This window comes from Heliangelus exortis, chromosome 15 (assembly GCF_036169615.1).
Source record: "Heliangelus exortis chromosome 15, bHelExo1.hap1, whole genome shotgun sequence".
Taxonomy (NCBI): Eukaryota; Metazoa; Chordata; class Aves; order Apodiformes; family Trochilidae; genus Heliangelus; species Heliangelus exortis.
The window spans coordinates 6180676-6201138 of NC_092436.1; the positions used below are offsets into that span (position 1 = coordinate 6180676).

General features: G+C 41.9%; 2 protein-coding genes across 3 annotated transcripts; one reads left to right on the plus strand and one right to left on the minus strand.

Moving 5' to 3' along the window:
• Positions 1–801: 801 nt before the first annotated feature.
• Positions 802–11752, minus strand: FAM114A2 (family with sequence similarity 114 member A2). Its single transcript, XM_071759332.1, has 15 exons — positions 11653–11752; positions 10551–10702; positions 10216–10433; positions 9918–10017; positions 9335–9430; positions 8935–9047; positions 7886–8020; positions 7569–7727; positions 6846–6969; positions 5809–5888; positions 5061–5189; positions 4755–4894; positions 3881–3953; positions 3293–3346; positions 802–2420 (listed from the first exon to the last, which is right to left on the minus strand). Exons 3-15 carry the CDS (start codon positions 10429–10431, stop codon positions 2319–2321), a joined length of 1521 nt encoding a protein of 506 aa, XP_071615433.1. The 5' UTR covers positions 10432–10433; positions 10551–10702; positions 11653–11752; the 3' UTR covers positions 802–2318.
• On the plus strand, positions 11682–20181 carry MFAP3 (microfibril associated protein 3). 2 transcript variants are annotated; one of them, XM_071759338.1, is made up of 3 exons: positions 11682–11812; positions 14473–14933; positions 16290–20181. In XM_071759338.1, the coding sequence occupies exons 2-3, from the start codon at positions 14654–14656 to the stop codon at positions 17033–17035; spliced, it is 1026 nt and encodes a 341-aa protein (XP_071615439.1). In that variant the 5' UTR covers positions 11682–11812; positions 14473–14653; the 3' UTR covers positions 17036–20181. The 2 variants fall into 2 exon arrangements, with proteins under 2 accessions (XP_071615439.1, XP_071615440.1); XM_071759339.1 differs by having other exon boundaries at positions 11757–11829.
• The last annotated feature ends 282 nt before the right edge of the window (positions 20182–20463 follow it).

Below are 20463 nucleotides of genomic sequence, written 5' to 3' on the forward strand. Positions count from 1 at the left end.
TTACAGCTGCAAGTAACAGAATCCCTCCCCAGGAAAGAAGTTCCCCCCTCCAAGTCACTGCCAGCATCTTATCCAACTCTTTATCTATTCTAAGCCAACTCTCACCTCCCCAAACACTACCAGAAGTGCTCAAATTACTGCCAGCTCTCATTAGGTTCATGCACAAGGCAAGACCAAGCAATAAGACCTCCAGACAGTTGGATGCTGAATTCTGATGAATCTTCTGGGGAGGAAGATTTCAGCAACAGTTGAATTACTTTTTTTTTTTCTATCTGCTGCAGCCCTACTAGTGAAGCTGGTGCATGTTTGATTACTGGTTGCTATAAGAAAATCCAGGTGGGCACACGACTGAAAGAATTACTGTCTGCATCTTCAAAAATGAACCAAAACAAATCTTAAATAATTCAGTTTCCTTTAATTACTAAACTACTCTGCACAAAAGCACTGCAGGTCAGCAGAATTTATCTGCAAGAAAAACAGCTGCTGCTTCATAGAAACCTGTTATCTTTATTTCTTCTCTTCTGACATTTCTGTACCTTTCAGTTTTGTGGCACGAGCAAAGCTGCCATTTTTGCACTGATGCAGGAACTGGGAGCTTGGCAGTGGGAATTCTCAATCCCCAGCCTGGGCTGAGAGCCCTCCTTCTATTGAGGCAGTACCTAGACCTGAGGAAAGCCTCAGCTGTCCTGCCCCCCACACCACAATATGGGCAGAGAGGAAAAAACACCACAGTTCTTTCTTCTCATTTTGTTCGTGCCTAATGCTATCTTCATAGCTTTTAACTGAAATGGTTGTTTAAAAAAAAAATTAAAAAACCCTTTATTTAATAGTGCTATCTATGTAAAGAAAAAAATAGTTTATTGTAGTGCAGATGTTTTTACACCAGACACCATTTCTAGTTTTCTTTAAGATGCAAAAATAGGCTCTCCCTTTAGAGATCTGACCAATCAAAACAAGACTAAGGCAAGTTTTTTTCCAGATATATAAAATCAGAGGAGCATTAGCCAGAAGGTATTCTTATAATAAAACCACTTCTCTACTGCACAAGCAGAGCATGGGAAAGTTAAGCCTTCAGTGCAGCAGAAATGTACAAGACCTGCTAAAACCCAGAGGATTTTCAAAATAGGATTTGAGCACCACTGTTACCAATGAGCTAGTAGAGAGGCAGGTGTGACACTGTCACCTCCAGTTAAGTTATTCTGAACTTCTGGAAGTTCCATTTTAGCTGTGCATTTCTCTTATAATTCAAACAGAGGCTGCTCCCCCTCCACGGGCAGGTTCAAAAAGATAGAAACTGCAAAAAGGAACAAAGCAGGGAACTTTCACAGCGCAAAGAAACAGATATTATATGTGGAACAGCTTCTGAGAGAAATTAGGCCTCCTGCTAACAGAATCAAATTGCTTCCTCTCCCCCTACTTTATGCCTTCCGAGAAGGAGCTTTGTGTTACAGTGTTATAACAGGAAAGAAGCAGTATCTGAGTTTGTGAACAGCCTGTGGCTGACATGTCAAGCTGCATTGAAAAAGGAAAGTTCTCCTGCTAAATTATCTCATTAAATTGCCCAAACACAAATCCACCCCTTTTTAGCCAGTTCTCCTTTACTGCTTTAAAGAAAACTACCCACATTCTTAGGGCCAGATCAGCATTTTCCCAGTTTGTGCTGAAGCAAGCACCCTGAAAGAGAATGAGAAACAGCACCCTAGAAAGAGTGCCCATCCCACATCCCTGACACCACCAGACACCTCCAGGAAGCCAGTGCTTCTCTTCAACAAAAATGGCTCAATGAAGAATCCTTCCACTCTGTTCTTTCCAGCCTAGGAACTGCAAGGATTATAATCAAAAATATTTGCCTTTTCTTGCACCTCCTATTCAATATTCATTTCAACACCAGTGCAGAGCTATCAGGAACCTAATTATGTCTCTCTAACTCAAAAATCACACCATGATTTTAGCTAACTCTAACTAGCTAGCTGCTACTCTTCTCCAGCACTGCCTTCACAGTTCAGAGAGCTTCTCCAAAGAGCTTGTTAACACATACAGCAGAGGGATTTCAGTGAAAAGATACAGGCAGTTCATGAAAACAGAGGAGCAATCTGCACCTTAAGTCTGTCACGTTGTCCACCAACCTGGGCTACACTAATCACATCTCACAATGCACTGTAAGAGCTGTCATTGCCAAACTGTATTTAATCACCATTCTTGCAGCAGCAGCAGTGATCAGAGTTAATCTTTTTCCATTTAATAACAGCCATTACATCATTCTCCAGCATGGAAACTATGAAGTGGGAAGGTCAAAAAGTTCTTAATTAGAAGGGTTTTTATTGCTGTGACAGTTCCGTTCTGGTTTCAATAAGAGAGATCTGCAGTACAGGCAGCAAGAGCTGGAAGGCATCTTGGATATATGAAGCACTGTTTGAAGCCTATGAAAACAGAAATCAAAATACACACTTGAATAATTATGCTTTACTAATAACATACACATTTCAAACAGCATTGATTAATGCACATAAACAGAAGCCTAGTGCATGCTGAATTTTTAAGGCTTCGTTCTAGAAATCTATTATTATTCTACAAATTTATTATTACATTTTTAAGGGGCTGTATGCCATTAGACAAAAAAAAGCAACTGACTTAAAAACTGCCAAACAAGACCCAACAGTCTAAATGCAGGATACTGTTTTTAATAATAGATGAGAAGAATTTATTTCACAGTGGAGCATAAGCATGCTGTGGCAGGAAGAAAGATCACAAAACCAGGAAACACCCATTTCCTACCACACCTCAAAAGTTTACAGGCATTGAGAAGCAACTTTACAGCTGGGAAGTGTTGGGACTCTTTCATGCTTATTTATGAGTTTGGCTAAGGTTTGACTTTGGACATTTAAACTCTAGAAATCCAGACTGCTGAGCAAGCTGATGTGTGTCTTCTGACTCATCATAACTGTCAGGTGAGACCACATAAGGTTCTCTCTTCTACATTGAACATTGAGTTTTAAAACTCAATTTCAGAGGGTACTGGGCCACCTCATTTATACTATATTTTTGCCTAGAAAGGTTGAACTAGATGATCCTTGAGGTCCCTTCCAACCTGGCATTCTATGATTCATTCTTCACTAGATAATTCACGTCTTGTGCAAATCTACAGACATTTATTAAAACTTTTAAGTTATTAGATAGGTAAGCAGAACAAAACCATGGGTTAGAGAACCTGGCATGTCTAAAGATAAAGAAGTGGAAAAAACCAGCATATGTATTTTTTAAGTATTAACTTTTTAGCTTTAGCATAACTGACCTCCAGAAACACTCCAGTGATTAATGGATTAAGCACATCTGCTTTCTCTTTGACCTGCAGAGATCAGACATATATTATTCTGATTGAAAATTTGAGCACATTTCTTCTAGCAAGACAAAGCTAAATCCTCAGTTTAAAATCATCACTGCTCCCTTGACTACAGGAAAGCTCCAGTACAAGCTGCAGAGGATCTGTCCTGTAGCATGCACATAAGAACAAAGGAACCCACATATGCCCAGTACAAGTAGCATGTGAATACACATATTAAATCTTCAAATGAACTGTGGGAAGCAGAGAATTTGGAGAAAATGATATATGTTCAGTAGCACCTGAATGTTTTGGATCCACAACAGGATCACAAACCTTATTTTCTCCTGTGTCCAATTCCCACTCCCACCCTGTGGCAGTCTGAATTCAGCAGGAAACACTCAAAAGCTCAGCATATATTCAGATGCCAGAATTTGGGGAAAAGTGGCATAGAAGGTAAGCTCACAGGGCAAAAAACTGTCTATATAAATACAGTGAAGATCCCCAGGCTGTAATCAACTAACCACACCTTATTCCTAAGAAACACGGTGTAATTCTTACCCCTGCAGTTGTTAAGCACACAGTAAACTCTTTAGAGAAAGCTGATAGTTCCTTACACAGCATAATAGTTACTCTGTGGAAGAAGAGTGAGAAAACCATGTAGTAAATACAATCTACAAGAATAACTTTCTTTTAGCATTCTTCTGAAACATGAGTACCTTGTTTCTATGCATACAAAGCTAGATTAAACCAAAACTTATAAAGCATATAAACAGTGTATGGAGATTCAGAAGTTTACCAAATAAATTATGGAGTAGAAATATTGAAGAATAAATAATTCAAGTTGAAGATCTAAAACAGCATTCAGAGGGCAGACAAATCCACTGAAGAAAGAAAAGTACTAACTTGCTTTTTTTTTTTTTTTTAACCAACAAGCATCATTTTCTGTATTAGAAAATGCTGCTTCTCTCATACACTCACCAATTATCTCCTGACAGAAAAGGAAAATCTTCTACTATGCATTATTGGTAAGACCAATCTACTAATTAGTTGCAGTAATTTTACTGTATCAAATACCTAGCATACTGAATGATTAACAAAGAGGTAATTAAGGATAATTTTTATACAACTGCTTTGTCACATTTTAAATGTCTGTCTACTAACTAGCACAAGCTTAGAGCAAACATTCTTCTTGGCACTATAAAAGCTTTCAAGAAGTGTTTCCTGTTTCTTAACAAAAAATGTCTTTTAGCTGGAAAAAAAAAAAACAGAGAGATGAATTCTTCTGGAACACAGACATACCACCCACTGCAACTTTGAATACATATGTGGAATTCAAGAGTCCTGCATCCCATGGATTTGCAAATAATTCTTAGATAGTTTAATCAGTATGTAAGTAATTATATGATACATATTTACTAAGAGATGAACTCACTGTGAAAGAGACTTGGCTCTGTCTGTGGCTGTCACTTCTTGCTTCTGACCATGTAGAAGCAAAGCTGCAGTTTTGTGAAACATTTCAATGGAACATGCTGTCAGTTCAGCCAGACTTCTTATGGCAATAGCATGAATATCCTGCAAGAGTTAAAAAGATCTCCTATACCATACAAAAATTAGCAGCTTTTATTAATTAAAACAAGTGAATCACACAGAAATAGAAACCAATAAATTCTGGGAATCACAGATGTAACTTAGCAGCCAGATAAACATTATGTGGTCACATATTCAATACTCAAGTTACCTCTACTGATTTTTTAGCATGATGGTCACCATCTCTGGATTCTACATCTTGGTTTCCTTCACTCTCTTTTTCTTCTTTAGGAAGACTGCTGTTGAATTGTGCTATCCATTCATAAGCAGATTTCCTCACCTACATGAAGATGTATCATAGTATTTAATGGCTGGAACGAAGCCCTCCCTGCACACCACAAAACATGGAGTATTGCATTTCTCTAGATAAGGAAACAGCTACAAGTCCTGAGCTAGTGAGAAGAACCAGCACAAATGATCCTAGTGCCTTCAATACTTTGTAGAGGGTTGGTTGCATTGACTTAGTTGAGAGCAGTCATTTTCCTAGCAACAGGTGCTGGGGGTTATCAAGCCTGTGACAAACAGATGTGCTTTAAAATCACAGAATGCTGGTGCCACTTGGTGGATCTGAAGGGTAGTGAAATGAAGGCAATAAAGACAATTCTACCTCATACCAACTTCTGAAGGTAGCAAAACCAGCTGCTTTGTACCAACAGAAGGGCTTCAATTTGTGACTGTAGGCTGACTGCACTGTGGTAGCTGAAGGCTTACTGCTCTTGGTTATCTTTGGCACTATCCAGTGACAATGCAAACACTGGTTCTACTGATTCAGAGACAAAGGCATTACAGAACCCCCATAAAGTCAAAGGAAATGGCCCATCTTTTTTGCCTACCATTGTCAAAGGATCTCAAAGACAGCTGGGATCCCTCCAGATTTCAGAAGATGGAAAATAACTCACCATGATAAGTTTTTCTGGCTTTGAGGAGATATGTAATTCTGCAAACAACTCTGTAACTTCTTTTGTGAACTCCTCATCTCCTAAAGGACAGGAAAGGTTAAAGAATCCACAAAGGACAGACAAAGGAAAAAGTAGCACTTCAATGCACAACTAGTTCTGCACAAATCTGACAATTGTTTCTTTTATATCTCTTTGAATCATCACCTCAGGAAAAAATGCATCAAACCCGGACCATTTAAATACAATTTATAAAACAAGTTTTGAAAAGGTGGAGACAGCAGTGCCAGAAGATGAGTTTTGCTTTCTCAGTTCTGGTTTTGTAGCTAAAGTATTTTTTAATTATTTTTTTTTCCTTACAGGCAGCATTTCATCACCTTGGAGAGTCTGAAATATCACTTGAAGTCTATGGTTCTCCTATTATGTACAACAGGGCAGATGTTAACAGTGGGGGGAAGGCTGTGAGATCCATCATGTGCAAATACAAAAGATACATTAAATGTTAAATGATAGCAAGCACAGGTGTGTAATCCCTCCCTGATGAGCCATTTAGGTAAAAGAAATGCAAGAAATTTACATTTAAATCTGCATAGTTCTCAAGAATCAGATGAGGCTTTTGTATGGAGGCACCTCTGAGTCTTCTGGTCTGTGTGGCTAACTCATTTTAAAAATAAATTAAAAGGCTTTTTACTTTTCCATAGGTTGGACAGCTCTATTCACAGTCTTTCCCTCATGGTCAGGGAAACCCTGCATCTCTTCAAATTTGGATCTTGGCTCGAGGTCATGAACTGCCCAGGAGTCAAGCAACTCTAATCCTGCTCTGGCAAGAAATTGTTCTCACTACAGAATTAATGCACAGCAGCTTTCCAGAGATAAAGGGTATCTCCTGGCCATAGACAGCTTTAGGATTAAGCATCCAGCTAAAGAATAACTTAGCTTTGGCACCATGCCCATTGCTAGTGATCTTGGGGCTGATTGGTTCTACACTGAGAATTTCATTGAGAACCAGTTTCTCCTCCCAGAGCCTGGGGCTCTCTTACCCTTCTTTTCTTCCTCTTCTTCTTCAAAGAATTCAGGTAAAGAAAATGCTTCTTTGAGTTGGTCCATTTCCTCCTTCAGTGTGTCCAACTCATCTCCAGAGAAGGCATTTAGGACTGATTTCACCTAGTTAGGGGCAGCACAGCCAAAGAGAGAATCATAAATCAAACAAGAAAAATAAACATAATGGAAAAAGCAGCACAGGTTTAAAATGCATGTAAAAACACCATAGAGTGATGTTAAAGAGTTATTTTCCTCCAGGAAGGAGGAAAGGCAAGATCTGCTCCTGAATCACCATCATGCAACAATGGATTCCTAAGGAGTTACTCAAATTCCTTTCATTAAAAAAGTGAATGACATCTGAAACTGCATGTCCCAAGGCAGAGGACAATCTTTGCTGTGCTTGCAAAATTCTCCTCTTCTCCAGACCAAGGCCACAAATAAGTGGGTATGGTGAGAGAGTAACTTGTACAAAGTTGTGGAAAACATGCAGGAACTGAGGCTAGATGGGTAAAGAGAGTGTCCCTGGGACCTGAGGACTGGACAAAATGTTCCCAAGGTAAACCCCAGACCACCATACAGGGGTCAGTGTGAAGCTGTGTAATCAATCATGTTATAGAAAGCCCTGAGCACCTGATTTTACCTGTATATACATATATTTTTAGTATTTTTTTTCCCTGCTCCGTTGAAATCAAAATAAAAGGCAGATTGCTCAAGGCTGTTACCTTTGATTCACTCTCTCTGGAAAGCATCTCTAAGGCCTCTAGATGTGAAAGACCCTGAAACTCATCAAACAGTAACCCATAATGGGCTTTCTTCTCTGTAGCCATGGCAACCTCAGTAGCTGTCTGCTGCTCTTCTTTCTCCTTTGCCTCTCGTAAGACCTGAAAAAGAAAAGCAGAAGACTCAGGTCAGTGCCAGATGATACAGAATATGGCAGGAGAAGGCTTTTCATTCAATAGTAAATGGTATCTTAATGCCAGAACCACAAAGGAAGGGAGATGAGAGAAGGCAATGAGAAGCTGATACAGAACTGCCCTACCTGAGATAAAGTAGAGGTTCTGTTCATTAGGCCCTTTGTTTTTTTGAATCCAGGGTCTCCCTCAGCTATTACATCCATTGTCTTTTTTCCAATGAACTCCAAGGCATCCAGACCTCCACTAATAACACTTTTTCCCTAGGAATCAGATTTGGTTATAGAAAGCACATAAAACTTACAGAAGACTATACAATTTAAGAAATTGAATTGGGGGATTTATATCAAGCCAAATTGGTCCTTGTTACCCTAAAATTCAATCCTAATTGCCACAAAGAGAGCAGAAGGATAAAGAAGGAGCCACAATCCATTATCATCCCACAGTTCAATATAGCACTCAGACAGCTGCAGCAATCTGAGGGGAAATACATTTTTATTTTGTGAACAAGCTGGCTCTCAGCACATCAAAGTATTAAAAGTGTTTCATTCTCATCCTTCTAATCAGAAAACACTAGACCTGTGGGTTTTGCTTGCTAACTCTTGTTCAAGCCTTTAAAAGATAAAGTGAGCTTCCCAACTGCAGCTCCTTGAGATTCACAGGCAAATTGATAAGCCAGCAGACGACAAAAGCAGTTTCTAAGGGTAATGGGTTCCTTTGAAGGGAATTTCCCATGGTCACAGGAGCACAGTGATTGCCAAGCAATTTGGGCTGGTTTCAGAGAAGTTTTTTGAAGAGGAGAATGGATTTCACCTCTAGACAGTTCTGTGGAAAACTGTGAAAATATTCCAGGAATGAGTCTGACCCTGCATTTACTTAAATACTATAAAGGGAGCATAGAAAAAAGAGTACAAGAGGTGCAGGGGAATGCATGCACCACAGTCCACCTTTAGGGTGTGAGGGTTTTTTTGTTACATATCAACATTTAATACAGAACTATTGCAATTCAAGTCAACTTACACAGTAAGTACCAGTTAGAAGCAAGACACAGGATAAAGGTTGCCTGAAATTTGAAACAGTTTCTCACCAGTCAAAAGTTTCTTGATACAACATTCAGATAGAAGGCAAAAGCCACAATGTTCTCTTAAGCCCATTTTCTCCTGACTTCCCAACTCACTGTGCTTTGGACAGCAGTGGAGATGGTTGATAAAACTCCAAGAGCCCCAGCAATGGGAAAGGAACTGCCATCATCAACTGTATCTGTGCTGCCAGCACCAGGATTCTCACTTCCTGCATTAGAAGGCAGAAAATTAACTTCCTCACTCCCAAAGAAAGATCCTGTCAGCAGCAGAGTGGAGAAAATTAACAAACAGCAAGTGTCAGCCAAGAGCAGGGCTAGAACTGGGAATATTTCCCTACCTACTTTTCAGATCCAACAAAAGTAAGCAATAGAGTATTATTTTAGCACATTTTAGCTATCTACTTCAATATGCAAAGATGCAGAGTAAGGGAATGGTATTTTGGGGCTGATTATGTTATAAGAAATGCTTCAGTGTTTCAATGCATTAAAAACTGACCTCTTGTAGCATCTCTAGTCTCTGAAGAGATTTCAGTAGGACTGGGGATCCCAAGGGTTGTTTCTGCTTTTTCTATTACATTTGAAATACCCTGACCTAGAGAAGACACCAATAGTACTTTAAGTACATGAGATATAAAAGAAATCAGAACAGAAACAGGATTAAGGCTACATGTTGGTTTGTGTTATTTTATTCCTCTTGCTCAAGATAGTTTAACCAGCACAGAAAGCCACTGTTATCCATCTCACTTACCAATGTAATGAACCTGGGTTTCCACTCAGCTTTTACATTAACCTGTAAATACCAGCTGAACAGCAGTTTAAAATACCAGCTGAATATTATGCTTTCAAGTTAAAACTTGGAAGCACTTTTGGCCGTGCATATCTCCCTAATTTCATTGTACCTTTTGATACAAGTTTGTACATTGTTTGTACATTGTACATTATTAGAACAACTCCCTTGACATTTTCTCAGTAACAGCCTCTATAACAGAAATCCCTTTCTCTAGAAACAAGCTCAAAAGCACTAGCTTGAGACATGAAGTATGGTTAAAATATTTATCAAATACCAGAAAGAGCCTTACCTACAGTAGCTACAGTAGCAGATGCAGTTGACAGAAGAGACTTCCCCCAGCTTCCCCAGTACCCCCATCCTGTCTGAACAGCAGCAGCAGAATCTGAGACCTTCAATGGAAAAAAGCAGAAGAGAGTGATGCAGGCATTGCAGAGGGGAGAACACAAGCAGCCTGTGACATGCAGCCCTTGTGCAGCTTTTTCTTTTCAGATAAAGTGCAATATGAATTTTCAGAAAAGGAGTGGTGAGGATCATTCTGTGCCCAAGCCATGAAATGTGTGTTATGCAGAGCTAGCACAGCAATGTACCTTGAGGGTTTCAGCTGCAGGTTTTTCTGTGGCAGGAGGCTGACTTGGGGATTTGGGCTCAGGTCTTTTCCGAGTCATAGGCACAGGCTTAGGCTCTTGATCTTGCTCTTGCTCTTCATTGCTCTCAGCACAGCCAAGTTCTTCTGCTTTCTGTTCATTTTCATCTTTGTAAGATGTTTCTTCTTTCAGATTTTCACTGCTGTCTGTCTCAGACATGACTACGACAGCCACAGAAAGCAAAGCTGATAATCACTCTCTTGTGCACTTTGACATTAATTCAAAAGCCTCACATTTGTGTTTTCAATAATTAAACACAACTAAGGCAGAAATCATACCTGCATGAATAAATTATGTTTGCAAGGGAATGTGCACACCAAGTTATGTCTGACTGGAAGAAACGTCACACTTGGAAGTTTAGTCCCAAAGAAACACGTGGCTTTATCTCCCTGTCACACCCTCTCCACAGGAAACAAACAGGCTGCCAACTCTGAAAAGCAAATGAAAGGTACAAAAAGTCTTCTGATAATTAAATCCATTACTTGCTTCCCCAAACAAAAGCCAAACCAAATTGCTTGTGATGGCTGTTTTGAAGGCTGTTGGATACAGAGGGGGACAGCTGTCAGAAAGCCAGGTGTGCAGGGAGGCAGCGACTTCTGTACTTAGGGCTGAGCTTTGCGTGGGCATTAAAACCACCGAGATTTTGGAAAGCGCTCCAGCTGCCACAACAGCAGGCCCTGACCTGGCACAGGCTGCAGCTGCCTCGCAGGGCAGAGGTTCCTCTCCCCAGGCCTTGCTTGGCAGCTCTTCCCCAGCTGCGGGTCAGCAGCTCGGGAGGCAGCAGCTGGCAGGGACGGGCAGTGCCACGCCGAGCACCCCACGCACCCCCCCAGCACCCAGCAGGAGAAGCAGCTCCTGATGCAATCGGGGCAGCGATCCCCAGCCCGGGAGTGGGGTTGGCTTGAAGAGGAAGGGGAGAGCAGCCCCTCTGCAAGGGGCTGACAGGCTGGAGACATCTCCCACCCATTTCCCCATGAACCTCCTGGGACCCCGCAGCGATCCGTCCCCACCCGGGACACCGCACCGGGCCCTTTCCCACCCGCGACACCTCCCGCGCTCCCCAGCCCTGACACCCTCCCCGTGCTTCCCTTTCTCTGGGAGACCCCGAGGGTTCCACAATCCCCCCCTTCGGCCCTGCCTGACCCACAGGGGACCCGCAGGTTCCCCAGAGCCCCCCATGGCACCCCCGCCTATGAGCCCACAGCGCCCCAGGGCACCGCCTGCCCCATGGCGGAGCCTCAGGTGCCCCAGAGGCCCCCTTCCCTTTGGGACTCCCGCTCCTAAAGAAGACCCTTTCGAGCTCCTTGTGCTCCGGCTCTCCGGAGGCACCCTCCGCCGCACCGACCCCGATCCCTGTCCCCGGTCCCGGTCCCTCCTCACCGCCCCGCTGCCCCACCGGCGCCGCTCTCCCCCAGCCTGGCGGACCGCAACCATCGAGAGGAGGCGCAGAGCGGCCCCGGGTGGCGGCCCCGGAAGTGCGGCCCATCCCGGAAGAACGCGCAGGGAAGTTTGTCCGGGCGGAGAGGCGGTGGCGGCGGAGGTGCGCGGGGGGCCGAGGTGGGGGCTGCGGTCTGGGGCGGGCAGGGTGGGCCGTGTCCGGCTACCATCTCCCCGGTGGGAGCGGTGTGCTGCGTTACGGTGACGCTGGGTTTTACTTGGCGACGTCAGAGTGTGGGAGGATGGCGCAGCGGCGCGGGGACGTTCCGCGGCCTCCCCTGTGCTGTGGAAGAAGTCGGAGGAGGGTGGAGGGGAAGGGGAAGGAGAGGGGGAGCCGTGTCTCACCTCGCTGTTTTGGCATGGAAATCCACGGGGAGGGATGGGGGGGGCAGGGAAGGAGGACGGTCTTTTTGAGTGACGTCACGCCCTCGTTACGTCAGGCTGCGTGGCTGCAGAGTGGGGAGGTGGCTGTGTGCCCTGCTGTCCTCGGTCCAGCTCTAGACGGGTTTTTCCACGAGCAAATGCTGAGGCTCTCAGCCCGCGTGGCTCTGTGCCCGCTCGGTTTTAGCTGATGGGGGAAAAAATAATTTTTTTTCTGGTGTGCAGCTGGTCCCGTGCCCTTCCTGAGTTACCCCTGATGGGTGTCAGCACCCGAGGGACCACGCACCCGGCAAAGCCGCGAGGAAGCCCTGGGCAAGTGAGCTCCGCTCTGCTCTGCTGGAGCTTTGCTCCTTTCCTTGGTTTTGGGGCTGTGGTGCAGCAGTTACCAAGCTGGGAACGCTGGTGGTGGCTCCCTCTGAGACAGCTTCATGGATTTCCTGGGAGTTAATGTCCTCAGGGCTCTGCCGTGTGCAGATTCCAAAGACTGTCAGAGGGACCTTGCAGCCTGGTCACAGCAGCCTTGCCTCTGCAAGACATCAGACTATGAGCAGGAAGGTCTGCTCAGTGCAAAAGTGACCTATTTATTGTGCATTATTACCAGTTAGCTGGTTGTAAATGCCAATCCAGGTTTCCATGCCCTGCTCCAAAAGTGGCAGTCAGAGCAGTCAGTGCTCTCTCTGGTGTGTCTGGGTTTATTGCTTCTCTTTTCTCCAGGTGGGGAATGATGTTATGAGCAGTGAATGTAAAGCCATATAACTCACAGCCCCTGGAGCCCCAGTTTTGCAGTGCCTTACAAATGTGTAATTTTAAGTACTATCAGTACTCCCATTGACCTCAGTGGGACTCCTTAGAGTGCTCTCAGTACAACATTCACACTTTTTCAGGATGAGAGCCAAAGATGATTCATGCAAGCATAGGTATCATGGATTTTTATGTTCCACCACTATATGTTATCACAATTTATGGTTTCATAAAGGTTAAATATGTTGAGCTCAACTTCAGGGTCAGCTGCAAAATAGGCAGTTTTTATTCTGCACATTTCATCTTGCTTGGGCTTAATGCTTTCTTGAACAATTGTGATGTTGGCACTGTTCATGCTTTATCCTTTTTGGATCCTTTATCAGCTCCAGCAGCTGTTTTGCATAAGTGTGATAGTTGAAGAATATGGATTTCACAAATCATTTTATTTTTCCCAGCACTCAGCAGTGAGAGATCATTGTCTGCTTAGCAGTAATGGCTTTTCCAAAAACAAAATGTGACAAACAATTTCTAATAAATCAGACCTTGAAGAGTTTAATAGTAAAATTCAATGACCCGTTACCAATGTTTTATACATTATGCAAGCTCAGTGCAGATAGAGTGGAGAGCATATGCAATTACTGAAGATAATTGTCTTATTCTTATGAGGGGAAAGTGTTGCTGAGTGTTTCTTGTGTTAAATAATTGACTGAGGTTCTTAATGTCATTTTAGGAGGAATGTCTCAGACACTTGGAAAAACCTAACAATTTAAATTTAATGTGACAATAACACAGTACAGCAGATACTGGAATTAATCCCTAATAAATCCATAACATTATTAGTTGGGAGGTTATTTTGGAATACTGGAGGTTATTCTATGCATTTGATCCAGTAATGAAGGGAGGGATTTGTCTTCATGGCAGAGCTACCCTGAGCTGTAACTGCATCAAATGCTGTGGAGGGAAATGCACTGAGTGCAGTGGTGTTTTTAACTGAAGGCAGCTGGGTTGTGATGTGTGGTGTAGGTTTCTGACCTCATTTCCTAGGACAACACAAGAAACTAAGCATATTATATAGAATTTAGACAGCAAGCATGAATTGTGCCATTAAAATCAATTAAGTTGCTGTATAAATGCTACAAATCAGATGTTTCTCTAGATGCTGAATGAAAGACTGACTTTAGAAAACTATGCCTTAAAAGCATTTTGATATTGGTGGGAAGGAAGAAATTAAATGTTCTTTCTTGCTTTTCATGTTCTATTAAAAAAGCACTTTTTTCTCTGTTAAAAAATGCAGATTTGTCTTTTTACCCTAAAGATGGGTACACATTTGGAATACCCTGAGCAGTTTGTTGTTGGTTTTGTTTGTTGGGTTTTTTTGAACCTTTTTCCCCTTCATGATTATTGTTTCTGAGATGCTTTATTTGGATGGAAGAATGAACATGGAGAGGACTGAAGGTTCTACTAATGCCTTCTTACCCTTGTTTGATTACTGTGTTCTGAGCAGAGCTCTGATTTGGAACCATTCAGCTGCTTATATTATGCTAATCAAAATCTGTTTACTGAAAATGGAATTTGAATAGGCCATAAGCTTGGTATCATTAATAAACTTAATTATTTTTCTTTTTTTTTTTTTTTTTTCAGTTGGATTTTCAGTTTCCACTCCTAATATTGATTGTCTGGAAAGCACATTTGGATCCAAGACATTTTCTACCCCTGAACAAATCAAGAGCCTCTTCTCCTGTCTCACAGCACCACAGACAGCTTAATGTCATATGGCCTCATATACCCACATTAAATGAAAAAAGAATCTTCCTAGCTTTCCATGAAGATCAGCTATTGTCTGTTAATTCTGACTGTTAGTGCTGATCTCTCAGTTGGATTTACACTGGAAAATGTAGCTTTTAACAGAACAGTTGCTTTGGGGTCTTTCAATGCATCACTTCCCTTAGTGGCTGCAGCTTTAGTAAGTTCTCCAGCACACCATGATATCATAGCCAAAGAGGGGACTAGTATTTTAATTGAATGTAAACTGAACATCACCCAGTATGAATATATTCTTTGGTATAACTCCAAGGGACACCTGCTTGAACAGGAAGATGAAGGTGAGCTTTTTCTGCTGTTTTCTATCCTTCAATATTCCCTTTTTATACAGTGTCTGAAAACCTCTGGGACTTTGTTATAATTTTCTCTTCCTGTCCTTCCATTTCTATAGCTGGGAGATAAGGAGAGAGCATGACAAAGCTCTTTGCCCTCTGGCATGTGGCATTTTGAGTTCTTTTGTTCTATCCCATCCATCTTTCTGTAGTGCCCCACAGAATCAGGCTGTTCAAGGGGCATCGTGGTGTTCAATACAGAAGGAGTGAATTGCATCCTACAAGATTCTAACTGGGTGTTTTTAGTAATTGCTCTGGTTTCTATTATATTTTTCCAAACATATGAATTAAGCACAATTCTCCAAAATTTGTGACCTTTTCCACATGGCAATCAGTGCTTTAATTTTGTTACAGGATTTTTTTAAAGCAGGGAATAACATCTTACATTTATTTTCTGGTTTATGCACCATTGAGACCATGAAGACTAACAAACTATGTTATGGCCAGTGATGAAATATGTGCTGTTTAACCCCTTTTTAAAGGAAGAATATACTTTCATAGCCATTGGCTCTTACAGTGCAGTCTCTGTAGTCAAAATGTCTTGTAGAGATACATGTGGTTTTCTCTAGTAGTATTAATGAAGGTCATTGAGCTAATTGATGGGATCCTTTGGAGGCTGTCTTTGAGTCTTAAGTATTAAGTAACCTCTTTGTATGAATGCCACCCAGAGATTAGCTCAAAGTAGAGTAATTGAAAGAATGAGTTAGGAAAACAGTTCTTCCCCTAAGTTACAAATGTGTAGGGAATAGTGCATAGTGAGCTGCTTTTATTGATTGCTTTTCACATGGGTTTTGTATATCAGCACTGCATGCTCAGCAGAAAACTGTCTTAAGAAAACCCTGGATTCTTTTGCCAGCAGAGCCATTTACAGACTTTGATATTTTTCATGGGTCACTTGACTTTTGACTCCAAATATATCAAAAATTAAATTTTATAGGGGACAGCCTTTCAACACAGTGTTATACAGTGAGTGAGAAGCACTAGTTAAGAATTAGGCTCCCTGTCAGAAGGAGCTACCAGTCCAGGAGCACACAAGAAAGCACAGATGAGAGAAAGCAGAGGAATCAGAATAGCAAGCATGCAGAATAATTTCTCATTAAGCACCAGGATTGCTGGCTGGGTTGTGGCTTTCTGTATCACAAGCATGAAAATGCAATTTCAGTCCTTGCTGTACCGTTTGGATTTCACTAGAAATCGACTGCTTGCTTCTAAGCTTTTCTCCTGTGGCTGGAGCAAACAGCACGTGTCTGGTTTACCAAGTGATTTTTGCCTCATTAGCTGAGTTTATTTCTTTTGAATCTCCAGGCAGACGGTGGAGGATTGCTGATCATTCCCTTAACATCACAAAGGTCAACTTTGCTGACCGGGGGCGATACACCTGTGTGGCTGTGCATCAGAATGCCACCTCCCATTACACTGTCACCCTCAGGGTGGTCTTCACCTCAGGAGACATGAGCATCTACTACATGGTCGTGTGCCTGGTTGCCTTTGCCATCACACTCATTTTAAACATCACCCGCCTGTGCATGATGAGCAGTCACCTCCGCAAAACGGAGAAGGCAATCAATGAGTTCTTCAGGACAGAAGGGGCTGAGAAGCTTCAGAAGGCTTTTGAGATAGCCAAGCGGATCCCTATCATCACATCTGCCAAAACACTGGAGTTGGCCAAAGTCACTCAGTTTAAGACCATGGAGTTCGCTCGGTACATTGAAGAGCTCGCCAGGAGCATTCCCCTTCCCCCGCTGATCCTTAACTGCAGGGCATTCATGGAGGAAATCTTCGAGGCCGTGCGGGTCGAGGATCCTGATGAGGTTGGTGAAGAGGGAAAACAGCCCCAAGGCTGTGGTGCCCAGGCTGCAATTTACCCCAGCAACCCCGAAATCAAGCGCAGCAATTCGCCTGCCGGGGATTCGGACGATGGATCCATGAACGAGCAAGGTCAAGAGATAGCTGTCCAGGTGTCCATTCACCCACAGTCAGAAGTGCAGAGCATTGACACTGTTTCCCACGACAGCTGCCAGTTTGCACCTTCTGAGGAAGGCACCTGCTGAGTCCAGTAAGATGCTGGTGTGAAGGAAGCACGGGTGACCCTTGGGTACTGTGAGAAAGGGTCTGCAAACAAGCTGCCTCAGTCCCATAAGCACAAGAGTTTTCCAAAATTGCAAGGTGCCAAAACTCCTACTGAAGCATGTATTTTCTGTCAGTGTTGATTTAAAGATTGGAAGTCTGTGAGAGAAAACCATCTGGAATATTGTACAGTGGCTTTTCTTTTTTAAAAAAAAGCTTTCTATATTTAAAGTATCTACAAAATAGGAATTCTTTGTCCTTGGCTCCTTGGGAGTTTCTGATACTTCTGGTCTCTTATTAGGAGTGGCCAAGCTGAGTAGTACAACTTGCAATAAAATCTTTTCCTTTGTGAACTTTCTTCCATCACAAGGTGAAGATTGGAATTCTTTTGAGTCAGTGTTGTCCTGATTAATTGTGTTCTCTTTGAATTGCCCCTCGGGGTGTGTAGCCCATCAGAACCATGGTGAGCTTGAGCAAGTCTGTTCTGATCTGTTTTGTGTTGTGTGCTCTTATTGTTATCAAAAGGTACTGTACCTGGGAAAAGGACCCACTGCTGGATTAAACAGTGTAGTTTCAGAGCAGCTTTTTCAATTTTTCAACTCAATTTTTCATACTTCTGCAGAAAACCTCTGTGTGATACAAAGCTTGTTGCTTAAACTTGGTGCTGATTGCCAAAGCGCCTTACCCTGGTTCTGTCTTACAGAAGGGAGCAGTAAAATCACTGCCAGAATTCTTTTTTTTTTCATCTTTGCTGATTTCACTCTCTCTGGAAAATCCAAAGTTTTATATTGTATTTGACATTGTGAGAAAAGAATATCAGTAATTGCATAGTGGCACAGTTTAAAAATTAACTCAAATCTACAGATCAGGTGTGAGGATCTGGCTGCATGTTTTGCCAGACACTGTTTACAGGAGTGGAGTAATTCACTGAGCATGTCCCATCTCATCTTCTGAAGAGAGATGGCAGAAGGGAGATGTGGAGGTGCTTGCACAGGTAAACATCCAGGTTTTTCACCAGGGATCTCTTGCATGGCTTCCTCAGCTGTAGACATCCAGCCTGGAGGAATCAATGCAGACAAGAATCTAATTTCTTCTTTCACTCTTTGCTGCAGATTTTTTTTTTCCTCCTTAGAATTTGTAAGTTGTATCACTTAAATAGCATTTTATATCCTGTTGAGATTTAGTAGATGTAAGGCTTGTAAGCACTCCACAAATTAATTTCTTACAACTACTGGAAGCATATTGCCATATAATTTTAACAACTTGGCAACATGAGCACGATTTAATTTCCCACAACTCTTTTTTCTTTCCTTATTATTACAGAAATGTCAGTTGAACAAGTGATTCTGGATGGTTGCTCAGGATTCATAAGAGGATTTGACATTACATTTACATGAGTAGAGTTAGAAAACAAGTAGGCACAGTGGTAAAACCAGGGTTGGGCTGTCGTAATGTGTGCTCATAACAAAGGGTCTGAACAAATCATATTTATCATGTGGTATCTGAGAATGGGAAACTGAAGCATCTATTACCATTTTAAACTGCCTTCTGGAAAAAGTTGTGCAGCCAGCCACCAGTAAATGCAGCCTAGCTGGTTTTAACATGCTGGATGAGAGCAGTTTGTCCTGTTTTGTCAGGAAGGAGGAAACTTGCTAGTCTCAGTTCTAGCACCACTCTCACCAGCTTGGTACCACATCCAAAACTTTTGCAAACTTTTGCTTCAGGGGAACAGTGCTATGTAGACACTTTAACAGTTATTGCCCTCAACTTACATAATGTGAAGGCATTTTATGTCCAGGGGAAAAGTTTATATAGTTTTTTGTATACTGTCTGGTTTCTTTACAGTTTTTTGAGGTGATCAGTGTTAAAGGATACTCCTGTGGTAAATGCCAGGTTCTCCTAGAAGCCCTGCCAAGATGCTGCTGGCTTTACTTCTGAATTACAAGTTCTACAGGTTTGTTGTGCATGCATGAGTGGAGCTTTGGGGGGTCTGTGCCCTTTTGGATGTCCTAGATGAAAGTCACAAGAAAGAATGAACTGGTTTAGTCTGCTTTGTGCCACAGGCCATCAGTATTACACCTGCATCTGCCTTTTTTGGCCCACGAACAGCTCTCCTGCTTCTGTGAAGCTGCTGCATTGCATGCACCAGTAACATCTTCACCATTTTGCCTCAAACTTTATCTGCAGTGTAGAGATGCAGCTCCAAAATTGAAGCACCACCTAATTGCTTCTTAAGAAGCATTATGCAGATGTCTCATCAGAAATGGCAGCTAACAGGCAGCAGGATGACACCAGACATATGTCAGATGGGTGTCAGGAGAGCAGTTTTCAATGTGTTCTGTGATTTTTGTACTTTATATTTACATAGCTCTGTGTCCTTACTAAGTGCAGTTACTTGGTAACTTCGTGGGTCCTGTTGCTGGTGGAGAAGAAAGACTGTTGGTGCAGGAAGGTCCTCATCAATGCACTTACAGTGTCAATATCCAGAGATTGTGAAACTGAAAGTTTTCATGAATTATTACAGTGTTTTGCTCACTAAATCAATTTCACTCCTGGGAAAGAGGCTCTTTTCTAAGGATTTCAGTAAATCAAGACTGCTTATTAAATATAAAACTGATCCTACTCCCACTGAATCCAAACAGAGAAGATTTGAAGCTCTAGTGTATTTTACAAAGATATTACAGGATTGCTGTGCATCTGAAAGTAAGGATGATGGTGATGTTATACTATAAATGTGATTTCCAGAAAATGAAACGTGTGAACTGTTCGTGTTATCAGGAGTAGATGTGTGCACTTAATTTTTTTTATATATCTAATTGAACATTAACAATGAAAGATGATGTAAATAAACATCAGTATTTCTCAATTTTTGTAGGACAAGGAGAGTCTGCAGTGATTTCCTTGCTTCAGACTAAATTTTTTTGACAATCACAAGGGTATTTTTCTCTTCTTTATGACTAATTTTTATTAATGTTAAACATTCTGGTTATCCAAGAGTACCTAAAACTAAATTAGTTGTTATTTGTATTACCTGGATTGTAATGTAATGTAACTGTTTAGTGTAACCACATAAGATTTCATACTTTCATAAAATGAACTGGTAGATTTGCAAAATAAATGACAAACAAAAGCCTTGTTTTGTTAGGATTTTCTGTTGGGTTTTTTTTTTTTTTTGTCAGTAAGGGCTGATGAGTACCTGTATACCCAAGGTTAAACAGCAGCTGTATTCAGCTAAGCAGAATGCTGGCACCCAGCTTGACACAGGCTGCTGGGACATTCAGTCATCCAAGAGACTGTTCCTGCCATGACATCTTTGGGTCTGTCAGGTTTTTTTTAATGTTTTGAAGTCCCCAACAGAATCTGTAATAATTGTTACCAGCTGCATGAACAAGTGGTTCCAGACCACTGGAAT

Bases quoted from the DNA above. Each gene is read 5' to 3' on its own strand.
- FAM114A2 (XM_071759332.1), bottom strand. From the start codon at position 10,431: ATGTCTGAGACAGACAGCAGTGAAAATCTGAAAGAAGAAACATCTTAC. The intron at 8,021-8,934 runs GTGAGTTGGGAA...TCTGATTCCTAG, and splicing joins CCACTGCTGTCCAAAGCACA to GGAAAAAGTGTTATTAGTGG. The intron at 4,895-5,060 runs GTAACTTGAGTA...TAACTCTTGCAG, and splicing joins ATGCTAAAAAATCAGTAGAG to GATATTCATGCTATTGCCAT.
- MFAP3 (XM_071759338.1), top strand. From the start codon at position 14,654: ATGAAGATCAGCTATTGTCTGTTAATTCTGACTGTTAGTGCTGATCTC. The intron at 14,934-16,289 runs GTGAGCTTTTTC...TTGAATCTCCAG, and splicing joins GCTTGAACAGGAAGATGAAG to GCAGACGGTGGAGGATTGCT.